At 41.1% G+C, this 21,809-nt stretch overlaps 2 protein-coding genes across 4 annotated transcripts in view; both read left to right on the forward strand.

Moving 5' to 3' along the window:
- Positions 1–3,189, forward strand: part of LOC306705867 (catenin delta-2-like) — a gene marked incomplete at both ends in the record, with an annotated part of 121,564 nt that extends 118,375 nt beyond the window's left edge. For all 3 annotated transcript variants that reach the window (XM_079172730.1, XM_079172731.1, XM_079172732.1), the window contains 2 exons: positions 867–943; positions 2,926–3,189. In XM_079172730.1, the coding sequence (XP_079028856.1) occupies positions 867–943; positions 2,926–3,189 (341 nt within the window). The remainder of the gene's footprint in view (positions 1–866; positions 944–2,925) is intronic.
- A 5,608-nt stretch (positions 3,190–8,797) lies between these two features.
- dnajb6a (DnaJ heat shock protein family (Hsp40) member B6a) lies at positions 8,798–18,987 on the forward strand. The gene is made up of 8 exons (XM_079173844.1): positions 8,798–8,963; positions 11,193–11,299; positions 13,142–13,251; positions 14,098–14,163; positions 16,253–16,363; positions 16,455–16,601; positions 16,688–16,907; positions 18,523–18,987. Exons 2-8 carry the CDS (start codon positions 11,235–11,237, stop codon positions 18,626–18,628), a joined length of 825 nt encoding a protein of 274 aa, XP_079029970.1. The 5' UTR covers positions 8,798–8,963; positions 11,193–11,234; the 3' UTR covers positions 18,629–18,987.
- The last annotated feature ends 2,822 nt before the right edge of the window (positions 18,988–21,809 follow it).

Genomic DNA, 21,809 nt, shown 5'->3' on the forward strand with positions numbered 1-21,809 from the left:
TTCAACATTTTGAGAAAGGCGTCTCTTTGTTTTTTTACGCAGGGAGTTAGATGAGTACATCAGTGCCATTCTCGTACAGTATCAGTACAACAATATGAAGCTGGTGCTAGGAGATAGTTAGCTTAGCTTAGCAAATAGACTGGAAACGGGGAAACAGCTAGCCTACTAGCACCTCTAAAATTCACCAATGAACTCTTTATATCTGGGTTGTTTATGTAATACATGGAGAAATCAAAGGGTTAAAATGACAAATTGAAATTGAAAACATAAGGTGTATATATATATATATATATATACATATATAAGTATATGTGGGTTTTTTTTGCAAATGAATCAGGGTCGCTCGTAGGTGGATTTCATTACATTGGGACAGAGGCGGGACTTGCTGTTTGCCCCTGTTTCCCATCTTTGTGCTAAGCTAAGCTAATCACCTGCCGGCAGTAGCTACATATTCGGCATACAGACATGAGAATGGTATCAATCGTTTCTTCTGACTGTAAGCAAGACAGCAAGGAAACATGTTTCCCAAAATGTCGAACTATATCATTCAAGATAACTTTTGTCAGTGATATGAACATACATCAAGTACTGTGAGTGTTTGTAAGCTAAACAGAGTCTACTATAAGGTTTCTGTGTTTTATTATGTCATCTCTACAGAAAGTATTCCACACCGACAGCAGGGAAACACTGAGCTCCAAGCTCTCCTTGATTATCCTCACTCACTGTCATTTTGATTCTTATTCATAATGAAAAACGCGTCACATCCAGCTGATAACGCTGACAGCCTACCCACACTCCTCTGACAGTAAAACCTGAATAAATGGTTTCAGAGTAGGCACTCACGTCCTCATCTTCTGTCTCTGCAGGTCAACTCTCCAGTGGGTCTTCCACGCTGCACAGAGGAGCATATGTGTCGCCCACTGATGACCTGAAGTATAACCAGGTACAACAATTCACTTCTCCGTGTTTACAAAATGTGACGAGAGCCCTTTAGATGTGATCACAAAGATATAGATACTAGTTTGCTAGCTAGCTAAAAACACTTTAACAAACAGGCCGATAGCAAAATCATTACTGCTAAATTGACGCTTGCTGCAGGTGGGAGACTGATGGTTTTTAAAGAGAAATGCACCATATTATTTCACCTACATTTCCAAGTCACCAACATGTGCACAGAGTTTGTTTTCATCATCACATGGTTCTAATAAATAATACTTGTTAGATCCTGTATTGACAGATACATAGTGAAACATGTTTCCCAGAATTCCTCTGAGCCCAAGTTGACATGTTATAGCTATTTGGTCTTCTATCCCAGAAGTTTAAGAAAACCAGAAAATATTCACATCTGATGAACTGGAAACCTTTATTTCATTGACAAAGTTTCATGTAAGACATGCATTTATGTACATTGCAGGCTTCCATGCTCTTAAACCATGCTGCCTGTTGATGGTCTTGGAAACACACAAGTCATTTCTAACTAAAGCTGTTCTAGGGCTTTGGTTGATTTTAAACTCTTTCTCTGAGTGTGCCTATTGTAGTGTGTGTTATGTACTGCAAGTAGATGTGCAATGCCCAGTGAAAAAAGAGACTAACTGTTGCCAAAGCTTTTGATCAGCCTTGAAAGCTTACTATAAGGGATGAAGGAAATATAGCGTTTTGGTTAAGTTTCGGGGCTCAAATTTAGCATACCAGTTGGGTTCAGTTAAGTAAGGTCTGAAAGACTTGGGTTTTGGGCCTGTGCTGTACTGTAGTCTGGTTTAGCATTTTTAATGCCGCTAGCTGTCATTAGTCACTGGAATTCCATGAGTCACGCAAGCTAGCATGCTAGCTGGCAGATGTCTATCAATGTGAGGTGCGATACAAAAAAGATTTGGCCATTTTAATATTTTGGAGTGCATTATATCTCAATGCTTAAATTGTGTGAAAGCTTTGTCAGCTAATACTTTTTGTGCATGGCCTAAAGACATGATGGTTTTGACCAGTACGAAAAGCTAACATAATGCTAAAATTGCGAACGGTTGAAAAACAGTATATATAATTTGACTGTATGCTTAACAACAAGACAGGCTAGCTATCCAGCCACAGCGTACAGCATAAAGCTAATGTTACGCTTGCAAGAATAGTCAATAATATTGAGTACAGTTGCCAAACAGTGAATTTAACTTGATAGTATGTTCAAAAACAAGACTAGCTAGCTATCCAGCCACGTCATTGTCCCCAAATTAAAGTGATATTTTCACGAACAAACGAGGGACCATGAGTACTGTTGACAGCAACTTCCAACTCACAAGATACGCTTGGTCAGGGGCCCTACATTTAAAAACAATGACCTTCTAGTTACCCTTTAGCATCAGTGTTGGATGTACCGGGGACTGCGTGTCAGTGTCCACTCATTACATAGTGCCTTTTCAAAATAAACGTTGTGTCTGCATGAAAGGTACAGCTCCCCCTTGTTATATGCATAGCGTATTTTCAAAATAGTAAAATAACGTAGTTTTTAGGTTTAGTTGGTTAGGTTTAGGCAACAAAGCTATTTGGATGAGTTAAGAAAAACATTGCAGTTTTGTTTAAAGTATTTTTTTTAAGTAAGTGAAGTTACATTAGCCATGTAAGGTAAGTAGTCAATGTAAATAAGTCATCGTTGACTTTTGGTTTCACATGGGACATGAGCAGCCGTCTCTTGGGTGAAAGTCTGCGTTTGTTTGACCCATCCATCCCTCTCAACCTCCTCCTTAAGGGGAATTTCTCGCTCTTTATACTGCATCAGTTTCTCTGAGCGACTAATACTGATGCAAATGGGATACATTGAAGTTAGTTGAATGTAGCCACTTCTTATTTGGGTAGTCCTTTTTTATGCTGTTTATGCTGAATAATATCCTAATCCTGCTTTTCTTTCAATAATGATCTTTGCTTTTCTTGTCACAGATCTCCTCCCAAGGGCTGCCTTCAGAGCCCTACCCTCCTTTCCAAAACCCTCCCCCGCCCGACAGCGTCAACTACGAGGACCAAGCCTTCTACGAGAACCAGGTTATCGCGGGAGGGCGCCCTCCGCAGGGTGACCTCAACATGCACCTGCAGGGCCTCAAGTCCACCGGCAACTACGTAGACTTCTACTCCGCCTCGCGGCCCTACAGCGAGCTCAACTACGAGACCAGCCACTATCCAGCCTCACCAGACTCCTGGGTCTAAGGGGAGACGTGGGTGGAGGATCAGGAGGAGGAGGAGGAGGAGGAGAGGATGGATGGATGGTGAAGTGGGTAGTTTAAGAAGAGGATTAGAGAAGATGAGAGGACAGTTCCTCTCCCTCCCTAGATAGCAGGACGACGGATGGGGAGGATGGAGTGCAGGAGCAAATCTTTAGACATTACACTCCTCTCAGAGACATCTCAGTGAGGAGGGAGAGGGGACAAAGGAGGAACAGAAGCGAACGGAGGAGCGGCCATGCATGTGCATGCACACCACCACCAAAACTGACTTTTCTTTCTGTGTTTAGTATGTGATCAACTACTGCTAGAAAGTTCAGCAGAATAGAAAGACCTCCTGCACCCGAAGGCCTCCGGATACAGAACGTGAGAAGGACGGACACGACGAAAGAGGACATAGAGGGGAAAGATGGAAGAATGTATTGAGGTGAAGAAGGACAATGAAAAGAGAAAAATAAGTCAGTGGACTCGAGAGTGGAAAATGTTTTTTTGGGATTGCAAAATGGAACGTGTGAGAGTACCCGGGAGTAAAACCTGTAAATATGTGGTATAGCAACATGGCTTTTAGTAATGTGAAGCACAAGAAGCAGAGCTGTAGGACATGTAGGATGTCTGTCACACAAATCTTTGTTTCTCTCTATGGCTCCAGCGTGATGTATCCTCCTCTGGGCGAAGAACGTCTCTGGACTGGTCATTTGTAACAGTTTTTTTCTTTCTTGCTTTTGTTGTGTTTCTACTTTTTTAATTCTCGATTCTGGTTGTATAGTATTTGATGTACACTGTACATTTACCGAGATGCATTGTGTACTGTACATTGCACTATTTTCTGTGTCATGTCAGGCCTTTTTCGCCATTGGGTCAACTTTACTTCCTCACTAACTATCCCCCACCTTAAACACACACAGAAAGACACACAAAATCCCTGCACTCTTTCAAAACATATATTACAGCTACAGACTGAAATATCGGATATGAATTGGGTATTTGAAGCATCAATTCTGGTAGGTCACGGTGCTCCTTTAACTGCCCTACAGAATGGCCATCTCAAACAGTTGAGCTGCCTTTTTTTCCGTGACAAAACTCATATTTTTTAAGGTAGTTTATGTTTTTTTTGGCGGTCCACATTAACACCTCGAATCCCCTTTTTGTTCCCATAAGCTCCTCCTTTGAGTGAACTGTGCTCATTGTGTATATTACCGTGCCAAACAAGGGTTACTTCCCCTCAGCTGAAGAAGGCAGGCGGGGGGGTGAGGGGGGGGGGGGGGGGGGGGGGGGTGGATTAGGGGCGTGTTAAAGGGTCCAAGTTCAGCTGAAGCTCTCAGCCGAACATCCTTGCGGTTCTAGTGATGCCAGTTTGTAAATGCTTTAGTTTTTTTCTAAACTGTGTTTTACTGGGATGAAACTTGTCTTAACTGCACTGGGGAGAAAACGGAAAAAGAAAACCAACGGGAAAAAAAAAAGATTAAAGAAAATCACGGAAGGACTGTGACCGGGCGGAGCAACGCTTCCTCCAAAGTTATATAAAGTTAGTTGATTTCTGTGTTGTAAAATAATCAATGTTTGAAGTACAAAAAAAAAAAATCTTTTCTGAGAGATGGGTGACAATTCTAACTTCATGGTAGACAAAACTGTTAATAGAGTACGGATATATATTATATAAATATAAATATATACTTTTTATGTGCAGATGTGGATGTCACTTATAGCAGCAACATTATGGGAAAAAATACTTGTAAAACAAAAACAACAAAAAAAACAGCTACATGTAGGAATTTTCTTCACATTTTATTTTCTGGTCAACACACTAAATTGTCGACTTTGTGTAGTAATGTTGTTGCTATGTGGAATAGAGTAGACCAGGGCCCAGGGATCCACGTTGTCACTAAAGCAGTCCAAAAAAAAAGGTGCTACGTCCATGAGAAGTATTTCCAACATGTCTGTATTTTTAACCATGCACAAAAACTTTCATTCCCCTTCGTATATCAATAACAAACTATTGATTATCGGCCACATGACAGACAACAATCACAAGTTGGATTCTTGTATTTCCCATGCATGAAAAAAAACAAAACATTTCTGAATAATTGGTCTCATTATGCTACATAGCAGAACAATTGCGCCCATGAATGCATGAGTATTTGTTGTCAGTAAATCTGAATTTTTTTTGCTTTGTATGTGAGAGCTAAATTGTTAAACGCGACAACAGACCCTGGTTCTCCCTACCCACTGCTGTTTAGGTCCTAGGGGTCATCTTCTGATGCTTGGAAAAAACGACTCCTAATGGAACTGTCCCCACAAAAACACTGGATGAAGAACAGTAAGCGAGCATATGGAAACTGACAATGTTCTGTACGTCCCTGTGATCCTTAGGCAGTAAAACCTGACTACGAGACCTGTGTGGAGGTATAATGTCGGTATCCTTTTTGTTGCTAGACCAAACGTGTTTTGAAAAGAGAATTGTGAAACTTTCTATTGCCTCAAACAGATTGCAACTGCTCCAAAAAAATATAAACGGACCATCTAAGAAACCTTTTTTGGGAGTCGTTTGTTCTGTTGCCAGAAAAAGTGTCTTTGTGGTATTTATTTTGGTGTGGTGACACTGAACTTAGTTCAGAATATAGTTAGGAATGAAAGGGGAAAGTTTGGTGTAATGCTGCTGAGAGTCTGAGAGAATACTCATTTTGATAAAATCACCTTTAAATGGACAGTTCAACCCAAAATCATGAATACATATTTCTCCTCTTACCTGTGGTCCTGATTGTTTTGATGCGAGTTGCCTAGTTTAAGAGATATCTGTGTAGAGATGTCTGCCTTCTCTCCAAAATATTGGGACTTTATTGCCCAATAAGTTTTGAAAACTCAACAGCAATGTTTCATTTAAAAAATAAACCACAGACCTTTTTAATAATTAAAAAAGTTTAAAGATTAGAAATATGAAGAGACATAGCATACATGAGCTGAAAGAGCTGAACATTTTGATATTTGACGGTGTCTGTAGCTTAAAAAATGTTGAAGGAGATAAGGAAGGAGATTTCCTGCTGAAAATGCGTTGGAATGCTGAAAGCTGAAATGAATTGCAAAATCATTGCTGAAAATAGATATCCAATTAAAAAAAATTGCAAAAAGCTTAAAAAGTTTTAAGATGACAAATATAGTTATTTGTACTGAGTGAGTGAGACAGGCAGACAGTTAGATGGAGTGAGTGAGTGAGACAGGCAGACAGTTAGATGGAGTGAGTGAGTGAGTGAGACAGGCAGACAGACAGTTATATGTACTGAGTGAGTGAGTGAGATAGGCAGACAGTTAGGTGGAGTGAGTGAGTGAGACAGACAGACAGGTGGAGTGAGTGAGACAGGCAGACAGACAGTTATATGTACTGAGTGAGACACGCAGAGAGGCAGTTATATGTACTGAATGAGTGAGTGAGTGAGACAGGCAGACGGATGGTTATATGTAATGAGTGAGTGAGACAGGCAGACAGTTATATTTACTGAGTGAGTGAGTGAGACAGCCAGACAGACAGTTATTTGTACTTAGTGAGTGAGTGAGACAGGCATACAGACAGTTTTATGTACTGAGTGGGTGAGACAGAGAGATAGACACAGAGACAGACAGGAGGTCTAACAATGCCTTTGACTGAATATCTCCAAGTCGTGTGTGTGTAGAGAAAGAGCGTGTGCATGCGTGTGTATCTGTTTGCCATGGTGAGGACGCACCTGGTTGGAGAGGCGGACTGATTAAGAAACATTACAGTAAACAGTGATTTTGAACAAAACCCCTTCCTCCTTTTAACAAAAAGTGTGAGTGCCAAAATATGGATACCATGACAAAGATAAGACTCTGCCAAGCGCAGTAATGTTGTTTTTATGTTTGTGGTGTTAAAAATGTGAGCTCCAGAGCAATAAACAAAACTGGTACCGTCTGCTTTCTTTGAGAAATGAGTGGTCAGATTTAACATGGAGTCTAATGGAGCAGTTGGTTGGAGTTCATGTCGCTCTGCAGCTCTTTGAGCTAAATGTGTAAGTCTGTTGGATTTCATAGACATCTCTGTGCGACAGCACAACATTTCCATGCTTTTTGGCCAAAAATTGTGTATAAAGAGTAAAAATTGAGGGACTCTGCGCAATTTGTTCATAAAAATCACAGAATTTTTTCCTGCTCCGCTCCACTCTGACAGTGATGTCATCACTCTAGCACTGAACATTCTGTGCAATACACACCCATTATAAAATCTGAAACGGACCCAAGATTTTCCTGTAACTTAATCTGTGATTTCATGAAAACTATGCTAGCTATCAAAATGGTCATTTGGCTCAAAAATGTCCAGCGTTTTGTCAACTTTTTAAACTTAAAATCATTGTTCTACGTTAAAGTATGGCTAGTCAATATGGGCGCAAAGTTAAGTGTTTTTTGTGATTTTTGGGAAAACCGCTGGGCGAATATCTCTGGAAAATACATAGCACACGATTCCCAATCAGGTCGCACATTTTGATGCATTTGTGCGCAGGTGTTGGCAACACTTTGTGAGGAGAAGCGCAGCAAACTTTCTGGTGGATAAAGATTATTAAACCCGATGGATTATATACAATGTACTTTGGCACAGGCAGTTTTACTGCCTTTGTGCTACAAAGCCACACTGAATAACAGTAAAGTCTGGCTAAATGTTAAAGTAACATAGAGCAAGCCCAACAGTTAATATGGGGCTTATTATATCTTGTAACTTTAGCATGGACGCATTGTAGAATTAGCAAGCTAGCCAGCTAGCTAGACAGCAGCTAAGTGATTAACTGAATGCTTCATCTGCACTGTAGTGACTTTAACAAATATCCATTTTATATCTTAAAGCCATCCGTTGATCCATTTATTCCGTTTGCACATTGACACCATATCAGAACACCACAGGATACTTGACAGGACAATACAACACCTTGAAACTCCACGCTGAAAAACAAAAGAAAACAACAAAACTACATTATGGCTCCAACACGCACACTTGTCACATCATAAGAAAGCACATTGCTATTTACTTTGAGTCATCGTATTTGTTTCATGTTCTAGAGCAGGGGTGTCAAACACCCAGCCCGCCATGTCATTTTATGTGGCCCGCGAATCCGCCAGCAAAAAAAAAAAAAAGTAAAAAAAAAGAAATTTAAAAGTCAGACTAGATACAATTTACAACTATCCTCCGCTCTCTGTATCGCGCACGGCGGAGTTCCTCCCCGATCCGCGCTCTCACACCTCCACCAGCGGATGTGGTGGAGATGCAATTTAGCCAATTGCTGATTAAAGATATAAATGTGTGACATACAATTTAGCCAATCAGCGTCCTCAAATAGATTCTGCTTGGGGCAGAATCTGTAGCGCCCCAAATTGCGTGTTCTCCTCAGGAGTAGTCTAGTTTGCTGAAATTGATTGGATTGCCCTCCCTAGAAAATGTTCTACCAGCCGCCACTGGTTTGAGGGTTTAGGGGGGACATTGGGATTTGGCCATAGACACTTACTCAACACCAGATGGCAGTAATGCAACACTAAGGACGCAAGCTGCCGTTGAACTTCGAAGAAGAAGAAGAAGAAGAAGAAGAAGAGAAGACGAAGAAGAAGAAGAAGAAGAAGATGGAGTCAGAAACAGGACGTTGCGTCTAATCTGGAAACCTGCATACTGCTGAACATCAGTAAACCCGAACCTGTTTAGTTCCTGAACAACATACCGTGTATCTGTCCTGGACGGCCGCGGATCACCGACAGCTGGACTCGAATTGGGTAAGTGTTTGACAGCTCAACCAATGTGGCTACTGCTGTTTAACGCTACGAAGCTAACGCTGTAACCAGTTTAACGATAGGTTAGCTAAAGTGAGCGGCTAACAGCAGGCTACCGCCGCAAGCAAAACAATGTCGGTGAGGTGATATTCTTCACTGGGTCAGACCGTGTCTTTCCCGTTCGCGCCGCTGTTCCTTTCTGCCCATTCACGTTTTGCCGGGTAGCAGCAGCGACTCGGGGTCACAGAGAGATAAACAAGCTAACGTTAGCTAGCTAGTTAAACGTTCGGCGTTAAAGTCATTCAGTTAAGCCTCAAATTAGCGTCCACGTCTTCACGCCAACGCTGTATATGACCTTAAAATAATGTCGTCAAGTGATGAAACCCGGTTCAGTTGTTGTTCATAAGTATGGCGGTTCCCTACCGTGGTTATGATAAGTTGTTGGTAAATAATACCAACCAGGAGCATGTTAACATGTGAAATGTATTTCTCTATGATTTTGAACAGCATCAATCTTGATGTTGTATTTTGTTTGGCATTTGAATAATTCTCTTTCTTCTTCATACATAGTTTCTTGCCGTATTGGTTCTAAAATACGTAAACACTTCACAAGCATTGTTCAGTTGATCAGTGTCCAGCACTGACTTTTTGATCAGAGTGGTGTTTATATCGTGTCCAGTGATTGTAATATACAGTTGGGCACATACAAAGGGAGTGAGTAGGGATCTATAGAATATACATCAACACACAATTCATAATAACTTCAGTTACTGTGTATGTCATCGCAGAGTTATGGAAACATCGACCAGTGTGCAGTTAGTTTGTATTGTTTACAGTGACATAAATACAATGTATGTGTATGGAATTATTTTTATAGCGATTATTATTATATACAGTTACTAATAAGAAAAGTCATCGCACTCAAGAATCCCATCGGATTTTAGGACATTGACTAAGTCATCAAAATGGTTCTTGAATGTCCTCATTGTCCACTTCCTCTGAGCTGCTGCTGTAGACCAGTTCAGACTGACTCGGTGAACAATAGGCTCCGTTCTATACCAGCAGCTACAAAGCACCCCTTTGTTAAACACATAACCATGTGAATGCACATCGAAATGAAACCATCTGAGAAGGAAGCTCCACTTTCACAGCTCACAGACATGGGCAACCTGTGACAAGGGGGCAATAAATAGACATTGCCTCAGCTCAGAAAATATCGCGAGCCAAAACTGTTGCTTTACCTCTCACACTTAATCAGCTGCAGTCTTACATTTTCAATCTTGTAGTTTTGTTTTTAAACTGAGGGGAAGCCTCTCTTTTGCAGGAGCATCCTGATCACATTCGCACAGTTATGTTTTTACTTCTGGCTCCACTGGAGCGGTTTGGGTTAAGGGCCTTGCTCAAAGGCACCTTGGTAGTGGTAATGAGGATGGGTCAAAGCGCTGCTTCTTCACTTTCCCCAACCGGATTTCTCCGGCTGCTCACAGGCTCGCTTCTCTAACCTTTTGGCCACCACTGCCCCAAAGTAATGATTTAATTGTATGTGCATATAAGTGTAGGAACATGCATTTAATGCCTGTGACTTTTTATTAAATTTCCAATTTTCTTTAATTTTATTTATTTAATTACTTACTTATTTTTATTGTATATTATATAAGAGTCATTTGATTTGTTGATCAATTCAATAATACACTAATTACAAAATTAAAATAACAAAATGCACAAATGAACTGCATATTCCTACATTAATATTCAACTCTATATATATTGTAGTAATATTATTATTAATAATAATAATTGAGGTGAATATTAATGTAGGAATATGCAGCTAATTTGTTTTATTTTTTTTAAATTATTATTATTATTTTTTTAAATATGTGAGCCATTTGATTTATTGTCCAAAAAGAATTGTAGGGATGGTGGTCCTTTTATGTTCAAAACCAGTATTACACAATATTAACAACATTTTTTTCCAAGATATAATTATTACACAATGGTAAATGTATTCACATATTCCTGTGCAATAATCCAAATTGATGCGCAGTTAAATTAACTGTGTGCTTTGGGGCCCAATCTTAGCTCTTAACCAATATATTGATATTTTTTTACATGTACATTATTTGAGATGTATATTTGACATCACTAACGTAGTCACACGAGCTGGAATCATTTAAAACGCTACAGCACTCACTGTGTGGAACGCTCGTCAGCAGCTCTCTTTCTTTCTCTCAGGTTCACCAGGCTCACAGAAGCTCCTCCCTTCATCCGCTCATCATGGTGGACTACTACCAGGTTTTAGGAGTACGGAGAGATTCGTCCGCAGAGGACATTAAGAAAGCGTGAGTACTGAGGTTTTTGAAATGTTCCACCTCCGCTGTGATCCTCTGAATCACTTCAGCAGACATCTTGTCCTCCGAATACAGCTAATCAATGGCTCTCTAGAGGCTGGTCAGCTATCTATACGGAGCTTCATTAGCAACACAACCACAGAGTGAGCTCAAACTACGGGAGTAAGCAATCTGCATTTGAAGGGACACATTTGTAATGTTTACAAAGCATGCAGCAGTAAAGCGGTGGTGGTGGAACTGAGATTTCAACTTCAAGCTGCTCCCTCTCAGCTTCATGCACACCGCACTGTATCTGAGTTTGGGAGTGAGTCTCGTAAATGTGGCCCGTGAGGTGACATCTGTAACATCAGGCTGCTTCTCAGTCAGTGCGTTCCGTCAGCTTTAACCGTCAGAAAGAGCTGATGTCCAACAGACGGATAGCGCTGAACGTTCTGTTGAAACCCAAAAAGAATTCAGGTGAAGTTGCTGAAAAATGTGTGCTTGATTTGCAGAGGGATTGAAGCTTATTTTGTGGTGATTCGTGAGGTTAATCCTCTACCTTCTGTACTTGTTTGCAGGTACAATGTGGATCTTATACAAAACTTCCCTTTGAGTTTTCTTTGTCAGCCTCCCTGTTGTGTTCGCTGTTGTTCCTCATCAATCACTGAGCATCCCACACAATGTTCAGTCCTATGCACAAACAGTTACAATATCAACAATAAACATGATGCTCAGTGGGGGATTTCTAAACATATATGTGGACATTCTGCATTGGATGTCAGCGTGTTGGTGCCATTGTAGGTAAAAAAAAAAAAAAAAAGTAAAGAGAATACCAAGGTTGATATTCTCAGAAAAAAGAAAAGAAAACAACTTGAATATTCTCTGAGATTATAAAGTCACAAATTCAGGATATAAATAATAAATACAGTAAAGGAAGATAATAAAAAAAAGTTCTTATTTCAGTTTTGTTTTTGTTAAAAAGATGTATTTAAACAAACTTTCCACTAGCATATGAATTACAAAATACAGTGAGGTCTACAGTGCAATTTAAAGAATTACTAATATAATAAAGCAGTTACTAGAGGCTCTTAGTGTCCCTTATTCCTCACATTTCAGTCTTGGTTAATTTTGATGACATCTGGTGGTAATGACACAATGCGTTATAATGAATCCGGTTCCAGAGTTTCTACTCCCTTTACTTAAACATTTAAAAGGATCATTATCAGTTTAAATGTACACTATATGTAGAATATTTTCACCACTTTACCTTGCTGTCACACAATCCTTTGTTTTAGGGAACTGAAGCTGTTCTCTATGCTCTCTTCAAAGCCACAAGACTTCATGGACAAAAGCATCTACCGTTGCTTCTGTCGGTTGGTTTGTTATTGTGTCTTTGTGTTTTTAAAAGGTTAGTTTGGACACAAACAGGCTAACTGATCGAGGCAACGTTAGACCAGCAAACTCCCCCGTAGTGCAGCGGTAACATTTAGGTAAAAAAATATCTTTTGTCAAAGGAGTGTACAGGCTTTGAGGAGAGCATATATTGCAGCTTCAGTTCCCCCAAAACAAAGGACTGTGTGACAGCAAGGTAAAGCGGTGAAAATATTCTACATATAGCGTGCATTTAAACTGATGATTCTTTTAAGTGTCTAAAATATGTCCCGTGCTGGTACTCTCTATTTCTCCAAACTCCATCTACTGTAGTAATACAGAACCTCATAAAACCACACTTAAAATAAAAAAACAAAAGGTCCATAAGAATGTGCAGTGTGGGACCGAACGTGGCTGATTGTTCTTATCATTAGTCAGCAGCATCATGAGTTAATCAACCGTCTTCCCTCTGTCCTCCTGTAGCTACAGAAAGCTGGCGTTGAGGTGGCACCCTGATAAGAACCCAGAGAACAAGGAGGAGGCCGATTTAAAGTTCAAGGAGCTGTCGGAGGCCTATGAAGTCCTGTCAGATGGTTTGTATCACTACTCGGGCCGCAAACAAACACCAGTGGCACCTGTTCACACCTGATCACAAGCGGTCGGCTCTGAGTACGTCGGTTCACTCCCGGAGAATGCGTCTCCATGTGCGTCTCGGCGACTAGTCTGTCAGAAATGAAAAGAGGAAGAACGACAAAAGACCAGGTCCAATCCTTGGTGTGTTTCAAGCTTACGCTATTTGAGAACCAGCTGGTGGTGAGAAAAGGGAGGAATTAAAAGGAGCAGTGGCTTCAACGACTTATTTCCCCGTTACAGACGCCTTTACTCTACGAAAAGTGACGCGATCATATTTGTCTCAGACCACCTCGTGGAAGTGCAGCAATGAGAACAAGTCAAACGAAGAGCAGATGAATGCTGCGGTTGGCAATGTTATTTGCTGTAGGCACTCGCACAGCAATGTTGAAATTATTTACAGAGGTGAAGCTTGTGTTTCGGGGCCAAAACAATGAACTAAACAAACTACTTCAGAATTCCGGCTCAGCCCTAAAACAAAAAGAAAGAAGGGGAAAAAAAGCATGGACTAAACCTAACTCCCTCGACTAAGCATGAACGGGAGACAGCGGTGTTGTTTTCCCCCGACAGAACCTTTCACTGAAAGGTGCAAAAGGTCGGAGGCGGAATTAGAGCAACACAGTAATAGTACATGCAAACAACAGAGTAAGTACAGCTGTCAACCCCAGACAAGTGTTATTGCCAGGTGTGAACAGGACCAACATGAAGTGAAGCTCATCGCGACAGCACAGGGTCTGAGTTCCTCATGTGTCTGACTTTCTTCTCTTTGTTGTGATTCTACTTTGAGCCTTTTCACTTTCCTCTTCCAGCCAACAAGAGGACCCTATATGACCGCTATGGCAAAGAGGGACTGACGGGGAGCAACGGAGGAAGAGGTAAGCTCCAAACTTCTGATGAATCTAAATCAAGTCTTTTTGTTGTGTGAGAACAACTTGTTTTTAGTTTGAACTTCGAGGTTAACTTGGGTTTGTGTCACTGACGGGCTCTGATTGTCACGAGTGTCTGACAACAAATGGAGAAGAAGCCTCCAGAGAAATGAAAGCTTTCTCTTTACCTTTTGGCTTTATCCGGTCATGTGTCTTTGATGCCTGCGACGAGACTTCTCCTCGAGAGAGAGACTTTGTAAAACACAATGACAAGCAGAGCAGCTCTAGTGAACGCTGAAGGAGAACGTGTTGACGGCGTGCAGTTGCACCCTGGGGGAAGTGAGGTTTTGCAGTAGTGTCACAAAGTGCCAGAGTAGATGAGTCAAACTCAATCATTCACACATTCTTGATGCAGCGTAGGAGCACATTACTACCAACAGTTGAGGGACAACGTTGTTCGGATTATTTTCTGTTGCCAAAGAAGCATTAAAGCGTGGTGGAATCTAGGCTGCAACAACAAATCGATAAAAATCGATTATTAAAAGAGTTGGCAACGAATTTCATTATTGATTCGTTGTGTCGCGCGATTATTACGCCACTCAATAAATCGTTTGAGTGTTCAAAGCAGGCCCGGTCGCCTGAATACCGCAGCTAGGAATAATGGAACAGGACTCCGGTTCTATTTTGTGGGTTTTTCTCTGAACGGGGGCCATGATTAAGAGGGACGGCCGGGGAAACCTCACCCGGCCCGGACACGGAAAGGATTGACAGATTGATGCTCTTTCTCCATGCTGTGGGTGGTGGTGCATGGCCGTTCTTAGTTGGTGGAGCGGTTTGTTTGGTTAATTCCGATAACGAACGAGACTCCGGCATGCTGACTAGTTACGTGGCCCCGTGCGGTCGGCGTCCAGCTTCTTAGAGGGACAAGTGGCGTTCAGCCACATGAGATTGAGCAACAACAGGTCTGTGATGCACTTAGATGTCCGGGGCTGCACGCGCGCCACACTGAGTGGATCAGCGTGTGTCTACCCTTCACCGAGAGGCGTGGGTAACCCGCTGAACCACACTCCTGATATTAGTCCATTTATTTTTTTTATTATTACTTTAACAGCTCAGGGATGTTCGAGCAACCTGTTTGTGCACTTTCTGAAGATCTTTTGCACTGTCAGTTCTGTTTTTGAATAAAGGGTTGGAAATGGATGCTTTTTTAAAAATTTATTTTTTTATCCGATTCATCGATTAATCGAACAAATAATCGACAGATTAATCGATTATTAAAATAATCGTTAGTTGCAGCCCTAGTGGAATCACCATAGCGACTAACGATATTCACCGTTTTCTTTTGTAGTACTCAAATGACCGTGGAAAACCAGTTACATGTTTCTATTCAAGATGCCCCTGAAGCCATTTGATTTTTTTTTGCCGCTAATACAAATTGCTGATCGTGGATGATCGATATCTGCAGGTATAGACCGTTTTGTTTGTTTTGTTTTATCACAGCAGCTGGTTTACAAGGCTCCAGACCGCTCTGAAGTCGGTGTAAACCATGAAAGATTCTAAATATGATTCTTTTACTTTGTTAGAGTCAACCATAGTGGTTATTTGCGTAGAATCGCACAATTCGAATGATCAGGAAATAAAAGATTGTATTATAAGCTGTTTCGAGCAAGCGTTAGTAAGTTAATCAAGTCATAATATCAAATTGAAATTGCTTGTGAAAACCTCTTAAAACCAACACTCAATTTCACTGAACATGGCGTGAACGCATCATGGCGTAACTCGACTGAACCTCCGTACGTTAGCCTTTAGCTCCAACGCTGCCGACGCCAAGTAGCTCGTCTCCTGCCGATGTCAACACAGATTTGTTGTTAACAATGGCATCTAGACCGCATGAATGCAGAATTAGACTAGTAGGACCAGTAGAGAGAGTGGGGGGTCCAGTCCCGGCACAGTTAGGCCGGTTGGCTGTTGGATGGAACAGGTGGAGACGGCTGGAATGGTGACAAGAAACGCTGACCCCAGCATTATTGAATGCATCTTGTTATTTTTTTTGTTTTGGTTCGTGTTCGTGTTTTTATCAGTTTTCATCACGTTTTAGGGGGGCATTTCCACAACGGAGACCATTTCCACGAACAGTTCACATTCCGCAACCCAGACGACGTCTTCAGGGAATTCTTTGGAGGCAGCGACCCGTTTGCAGACTTTTTCGGTGAGTCGTACTTATATCGGTTCCTCATCGGTTCCTCATCTCCTGCACCAGTTTTAATAACACTTTAATACTTTACGTCCTGTTCCCTCAGGTACAGATCCATTTAGTGATGATCCATTCTTCGGCAGTGGCCGGCGGCACCAAAGTCGGGCGAATCGCAACCGGACGGGTGGCTCGTTTTTCGGAGGCTTTGTTGGGTTTCCTCCGTTCGGTGCTGGCTTCTCACCTTTTGACCCAGGTAAGACCAACACCAATAAATAAATAAAATCCCCACACCGCTGTCACCGGTTTAAATGACTCTGTCTCTGCCCTGTTTATCCCCAGGCTTCGGCTCTTTCGGCTCCATGAGCCACATGGGTCACATGGGTCATATGGGTCACATGGGTCACATGGCACCCATGGGCAGCCTGGGAGGCGGAGGCTTCACCTCTTTCTCCTCCTCCTCCTTTGGGGGAGGAGTTGTTGGAGGAGGAGGCATGGGTAACTTCCGCTCCGTGTCCACCTCCTCCAAGATCATCAACGGCAGGAAGATCACCACTAAAAGGTAAGAGACCTATGGAATGACACCACCTGCACTAGTAGACACTCATTTACCCTGGAGAGAAAGCCCAAAGATCCATCCAGTATCGATGAAATACAAACCACACTACAGTACAGTGCGTCTTCTCTCCCTTCAATATATTACTATTTTATAAGCATTTTGTAATACATATCCAACAAATCCTGTGGTTTCAGCCTTCCACAGATTAAAAACTGAAGCGAGAACAGCTGGTCTGCACTCATCCAGAGCATTAGGTTGTGGAATTTTAGGAATGTCCTCAGCTGGATGAACTGCAGAACAACTGAATGCCCTTTTGTCAAAGCTGAGGTCAGAGTCAAAGATGAGACCAAAGATTTGGGCAGGAGCTCTGACAAATTACCCGTGAAGGAGTTTTATCAGTGGTTATCATGTAGTAATAGTGAACTAGGTCAGACCACAGACTGTATAAGAAGTGGACGTAGTCATCGTGACGTCCCCCATTGGTAGAGAAGTAGAGTCATATTCACTTCCGCATCGGCTTCACTCGGCAGAACCTCAGGTTGCCACCTGGGTCAGACCTGTAACTCTTTTGTGTCTGAATTGAAGACTGTAACATTAGAGCTTACATCGTCATCCATTATGAACAAAGGAAATCAAATGTTTTTTCAGATATATTGAATAAACCAAGAAACATTGCGCAAGAACCATAAACTATATAAAGATGGACAAAAGTGAAGCCAAAGTCTCTCCATCGCCCCCTGGTGGCTGGCTGCAGTATAGGTCATAAACTCCGCCCCCTCCATGTTAGCGGATGGGACATGGGCCAAACTAAAGAAAATCAAACGTCAAAATACATTTCTGTCTTTTTGGGTAGTTCTCATCACAATGATGTGTGTTCTTACATCTGGTTAGTGTCTCTACCGTGGTGCTAATGTCAGCTCAGTATAGCAGCTACGATAAATGTACCCGACCATCTTTAGTGCCATCTCCACATCACCTTATAATATCTTAAATGGGTAAACCAGCCAATTCAAAGAGAAATACATCTGATAAATTACAACTTTGTTTTGGGCATGTGTTAAATATTTAATAAATGAGACCAAAGAAAGCTAGCTAGCTAGTTGTCAGTAAGAACAAACTAAATGTATGCTAGCCTTTCATATTAGATTAAAAGTAATACATTGACTACAATTCTCAGAATAATATGAATATTCAGGCTCTCTCATGTGGCCCAAAGGTGAACTGGACATATACATGTCCAATAAAACACTATGGAAGAAATTCAGCTCATTTATTTGGCGACCCTGATCAAATATCCTGCGAACACACCTGTGGGCCCCGAACCAGTGTTTGAGGAATGACTGCTCTGTGTTGAGGACATTCCTCCCTGGTCGCAGAAGCACGGTGGCCATCACACATCACTACTTAAGAGCACATGAAGAATGTTTTGTCTTTCTTGTTGTGATTTCATTTAGAAATAAATAATGCAACACAACAGCAGTGACGGCACTCACTGTTTGAATGAAGCCATTCAGGAACATTTGCTCAATAGAGAACTTATAAACGTCTCTTTTATGGGATGGATCAGAAGGATTTGTGCCATTTAAGTAACGTCTGGTTTGAACTTTGCTCCCACCAGGATCGTGGAGAACGGTCAGGAGCGGGTAGAGGTGGAGGAGGACGGCCAGCTGCGGTCACTAACCATTAACGGCAAGGAGCAGCTGCTGCGACTGGAACACAAGTGAAGACGGAGAGCGCCCCCTGCTGGAGAAGCGTTACCTCAGCACAAACAGACCAACAAGCTTGAGCTCGGACCGGGAGGAGGAGGAGGAAGAAGAGGAAAAAAAAGCAACAAAACAATGTAATAATAGTGCTCTACTGTTGTTTGGATGTACATAGTTAGGTTTGTGTTTATTTCCCCTCATGTCCTCTCTCCCTGCTGACTCATTTGTTAATCAAAGGGTCAAATCCCAGGATTTGGACGCAGACTTTTCTATGCATTTTTGTTAATGTATTTCTGAATTGAAGCTGTCCTTATATTTTGGCTCAGGGTGGTGTTATTGTTTCAGTGTTTGGGACCACAGTGTTGCTCTGATGTATGTGACCCCCCCCCCCCCCCCCCCCCCCCCCCCCCTCTCTCTCTCTCTCTCTCTCACACACGTTCCTGTATGCACTCCACTCAGTCTGTGTGGTGGCACACACACTGCGTTCAGAAAACAAAGCATGACTTTTGCTTTTTCATCTGAATAGTAAAAAAGAAAAAGTGTTGCATTTGATTATTTTATTTTTTTTAAGTGGGTAGAAATGACAGAAGCATCCCCCCCTCTCTGTTTACTGCTTGACTAACCTCTTCTTAGTAATAATTCCTTTTTTATAAAAAAAAAATACAATGCTGGTAGGATGTTATGCAATTTTATATGTTCTAATAACAAATGTGTTGTTTTTTTTGTTTATTTAATTCTGCATGTACACCTGTTGATGTTGAGTCTTAATGTTAAAGCTGCATTATGATGCACAAATAATGGAAGGCATTCTATAAATGATATATGGATATAGAAGGAATTTTGTGTACTTTGTAAACCAATAAATCTTGAGTTTCATCCTGTTTTCAGGATGCGGAAATCTGACTGATCTCTGATCTGTTAGTCTGCAGCGAGATAGTGAAACAGTTCATGATCCAACCTGCACTCATCATGAGCGTCGTTGTGCGCAAGGACCGTGTCGGGGCTCAGATTAGATTTCGCTTTGACAGATCTGTTAGAAATGTTTCTGGAATCACGGTTTCATACACACAGCAGAACATTATTATGAACATTTGTATAGCAATGAAATATTACTAAAAAGGTGAAGCTGAATTGCAGTCGGATTCGCTGCCTTCTTGGTTGAAAACTTGGTTCAAGCATTTGCTGATGAATATCTAGTCATCTCAAAGACAAAATGATGGTATTTTCTCAACATCAATAGAACTGTGAAATATCAGTTATACATACGATACTAGTTGTATTGTAGTTGTGTAGATGACCTCACACAACGCTGAGGTGTCCCTGAATTAGTGAATATGTCTGAATAAACATCATGGGAGCTCGACAAAGGACCCGTGGTTCATGTAATGAGGAGGCCTCCTCTACCCCTCCCTGTGAAGGTAATCTGGATTGAGAGGAGACTCTGGGAGGAGGGAGTGAATTTAATGAATATGATGTCTGTAACCCAGACCCTGAGGTATGAGGTAGCTTTGTTTCCTATGTTTCCATATTGCCATCATTCCAAATCCATTGCACATACATACACAGATGTTTTGGGGGGTTTGACTATTCAAGAGAGAATCGGTCTCATACAGTTTGATCAGTGCAGTTGATGATGTAGGAAACATGCCCAAGCATCAGCAATTTGTTCAAAAGAATGAGAAATTGCTTCTATGATGTGCACAAGTGACTCGATGATGTGGTGGTGGTGGAACAAATCAATTTGAGAAGTTAAATTGTGATCAGAGAAATATACCAAAGCGATTATTAGGCCTCATTCTCCCCAGCAAACAAGGCAACACCTCAAGGGGATAATGAGTTCAGTGACTTCATCGATGCTGAAACTTTGGGAACCCATGGTTGATATAAGGTAGGACACCAGAGGTAAAAGCGTTGTTTTTTTAATGCTATTTAAATGGTAAATGGACTGTACTTGTATAGCACCTTTCTATTCTTCCCACCACTCAAATGCTTTTACACCCAGTCAGATGCATTCATACAGTGAATTCTATACATTCTATTCTGTTTGTGTCTGTAGATTCCCCCTGAATTCACCAAAAGTTACAGTTACATAATGTCTCATTTGTATATATTTAACATAATATTTCAGAGAACTTTTTTTGTAATTTTCCAAAACATTCATTGTTTTTTCTCAGACTCTCCTCTTCCGTAGCTCTTACATCCTCCAAACGTTACATCATTCATTGCCTGTTTTTATGGCTGTTGACAGTATATTCTGATTTATTTAAACACAAACATTTTTATATGCTATATTAAAAATGATATGATATATAAAAAAATTACAAATAATTGTCTTAATGTAAGTTGTCAAATGGGGAAGTTTTATGTTGATACCCATTAGTTAAACATTTTAGCTCTCTCACCTGTAGCAGAATAATTGGCTATCACTCCTGTTAAAACAGATTGGAGTCATAATAACAAGGGAGATTTGACACCTTGCTAAAAGGCGCTGAGGCAGAAGCGCTAAAGAACCCCTCAGTCTTAAATATTAGTGTCAGATGTGTGTTTGGATACCAGCTTAATTCCTTTCTCTCCAGCAAAGCTGACAATCTATAACTCAAGCTAAATCGTGTGAAGATGCTGAGAGATCAACGCTGTATCATTCAGACTGCTGCTCTTGGTCAGGTATCTGCTGACCACAGTGTGGAGCTTCTATTGGTGCTGAGGAGAGAAGACTGCTGGAAAACAACTTAACAACTGATGAAATGACAGCTATTCATCTTTCGGCCTCTGTAGAACCACCTGACCACGATGGTCTCCCCCATCAACTCCAAACAGTATTTCATAATAAACTCACTCCTCTACTTTTGGTTCATTGTCGTGATGTTTTCCAAGAAGGATCAGTTTCTGTAATCTCTAATACAGCATCAATCATTTTTGATTCCAAAAACAGTTTATCTGAGAACTGGAAAACTCGAAACATTTAAAATGTTCCACGAATGTGAATGACGTAACAGCTGTAGTTTGACCAGTGACGAATGGGACTATAGGTTTGGAGAGCTGAAACTAACTCAGCAGGCAATTATGTGTTCTAAAAATCGTATGTTTAAATATGCAAATGAGGGATTATTTTATCAAATATGTGCTGATCAGCGTAACTTTTTATTTCATTTTGTCAAACATATTGGAGTCAAATGTTTTTACAGAGGGAATTTTGGATATC

The sequence above is a fragment of the Pholis gunnellus genome (genome assembly GCF_910591455.1).
Source record: "Pholis gunnellus genome assembly, chromosome: 14".
NCBI classification, from domain to species: Eukaryota; Metazoa; Chordata; class Actinopteri; order Perciformes; family Pholidae; genus Pholis; species Pholis gunnellus.

Coding starts and splice junctions, on each gene's coding strand:
- dnajb6a (XM_079173844.1), top strand. CDS start 11,235: ATGGTGGACTACTACCAGGTTTTAGGAGTACGGAGAGATTCGTCCGCA. Junction 11,300..13,141: donor GCAGAGGACATTAAGAAAGC/GTGAGTACTGAG, acceptor GTCCTCCTGTAG/CTACAGAAAGCTGGCGTTGA. Junction 13,252..14,097: donor CTATGAAGTCCTGTCAGATG/GTTTGTATCACT, acceptor TTCCTCTTCCAG/CCAACAAGAGGACCCTATAT.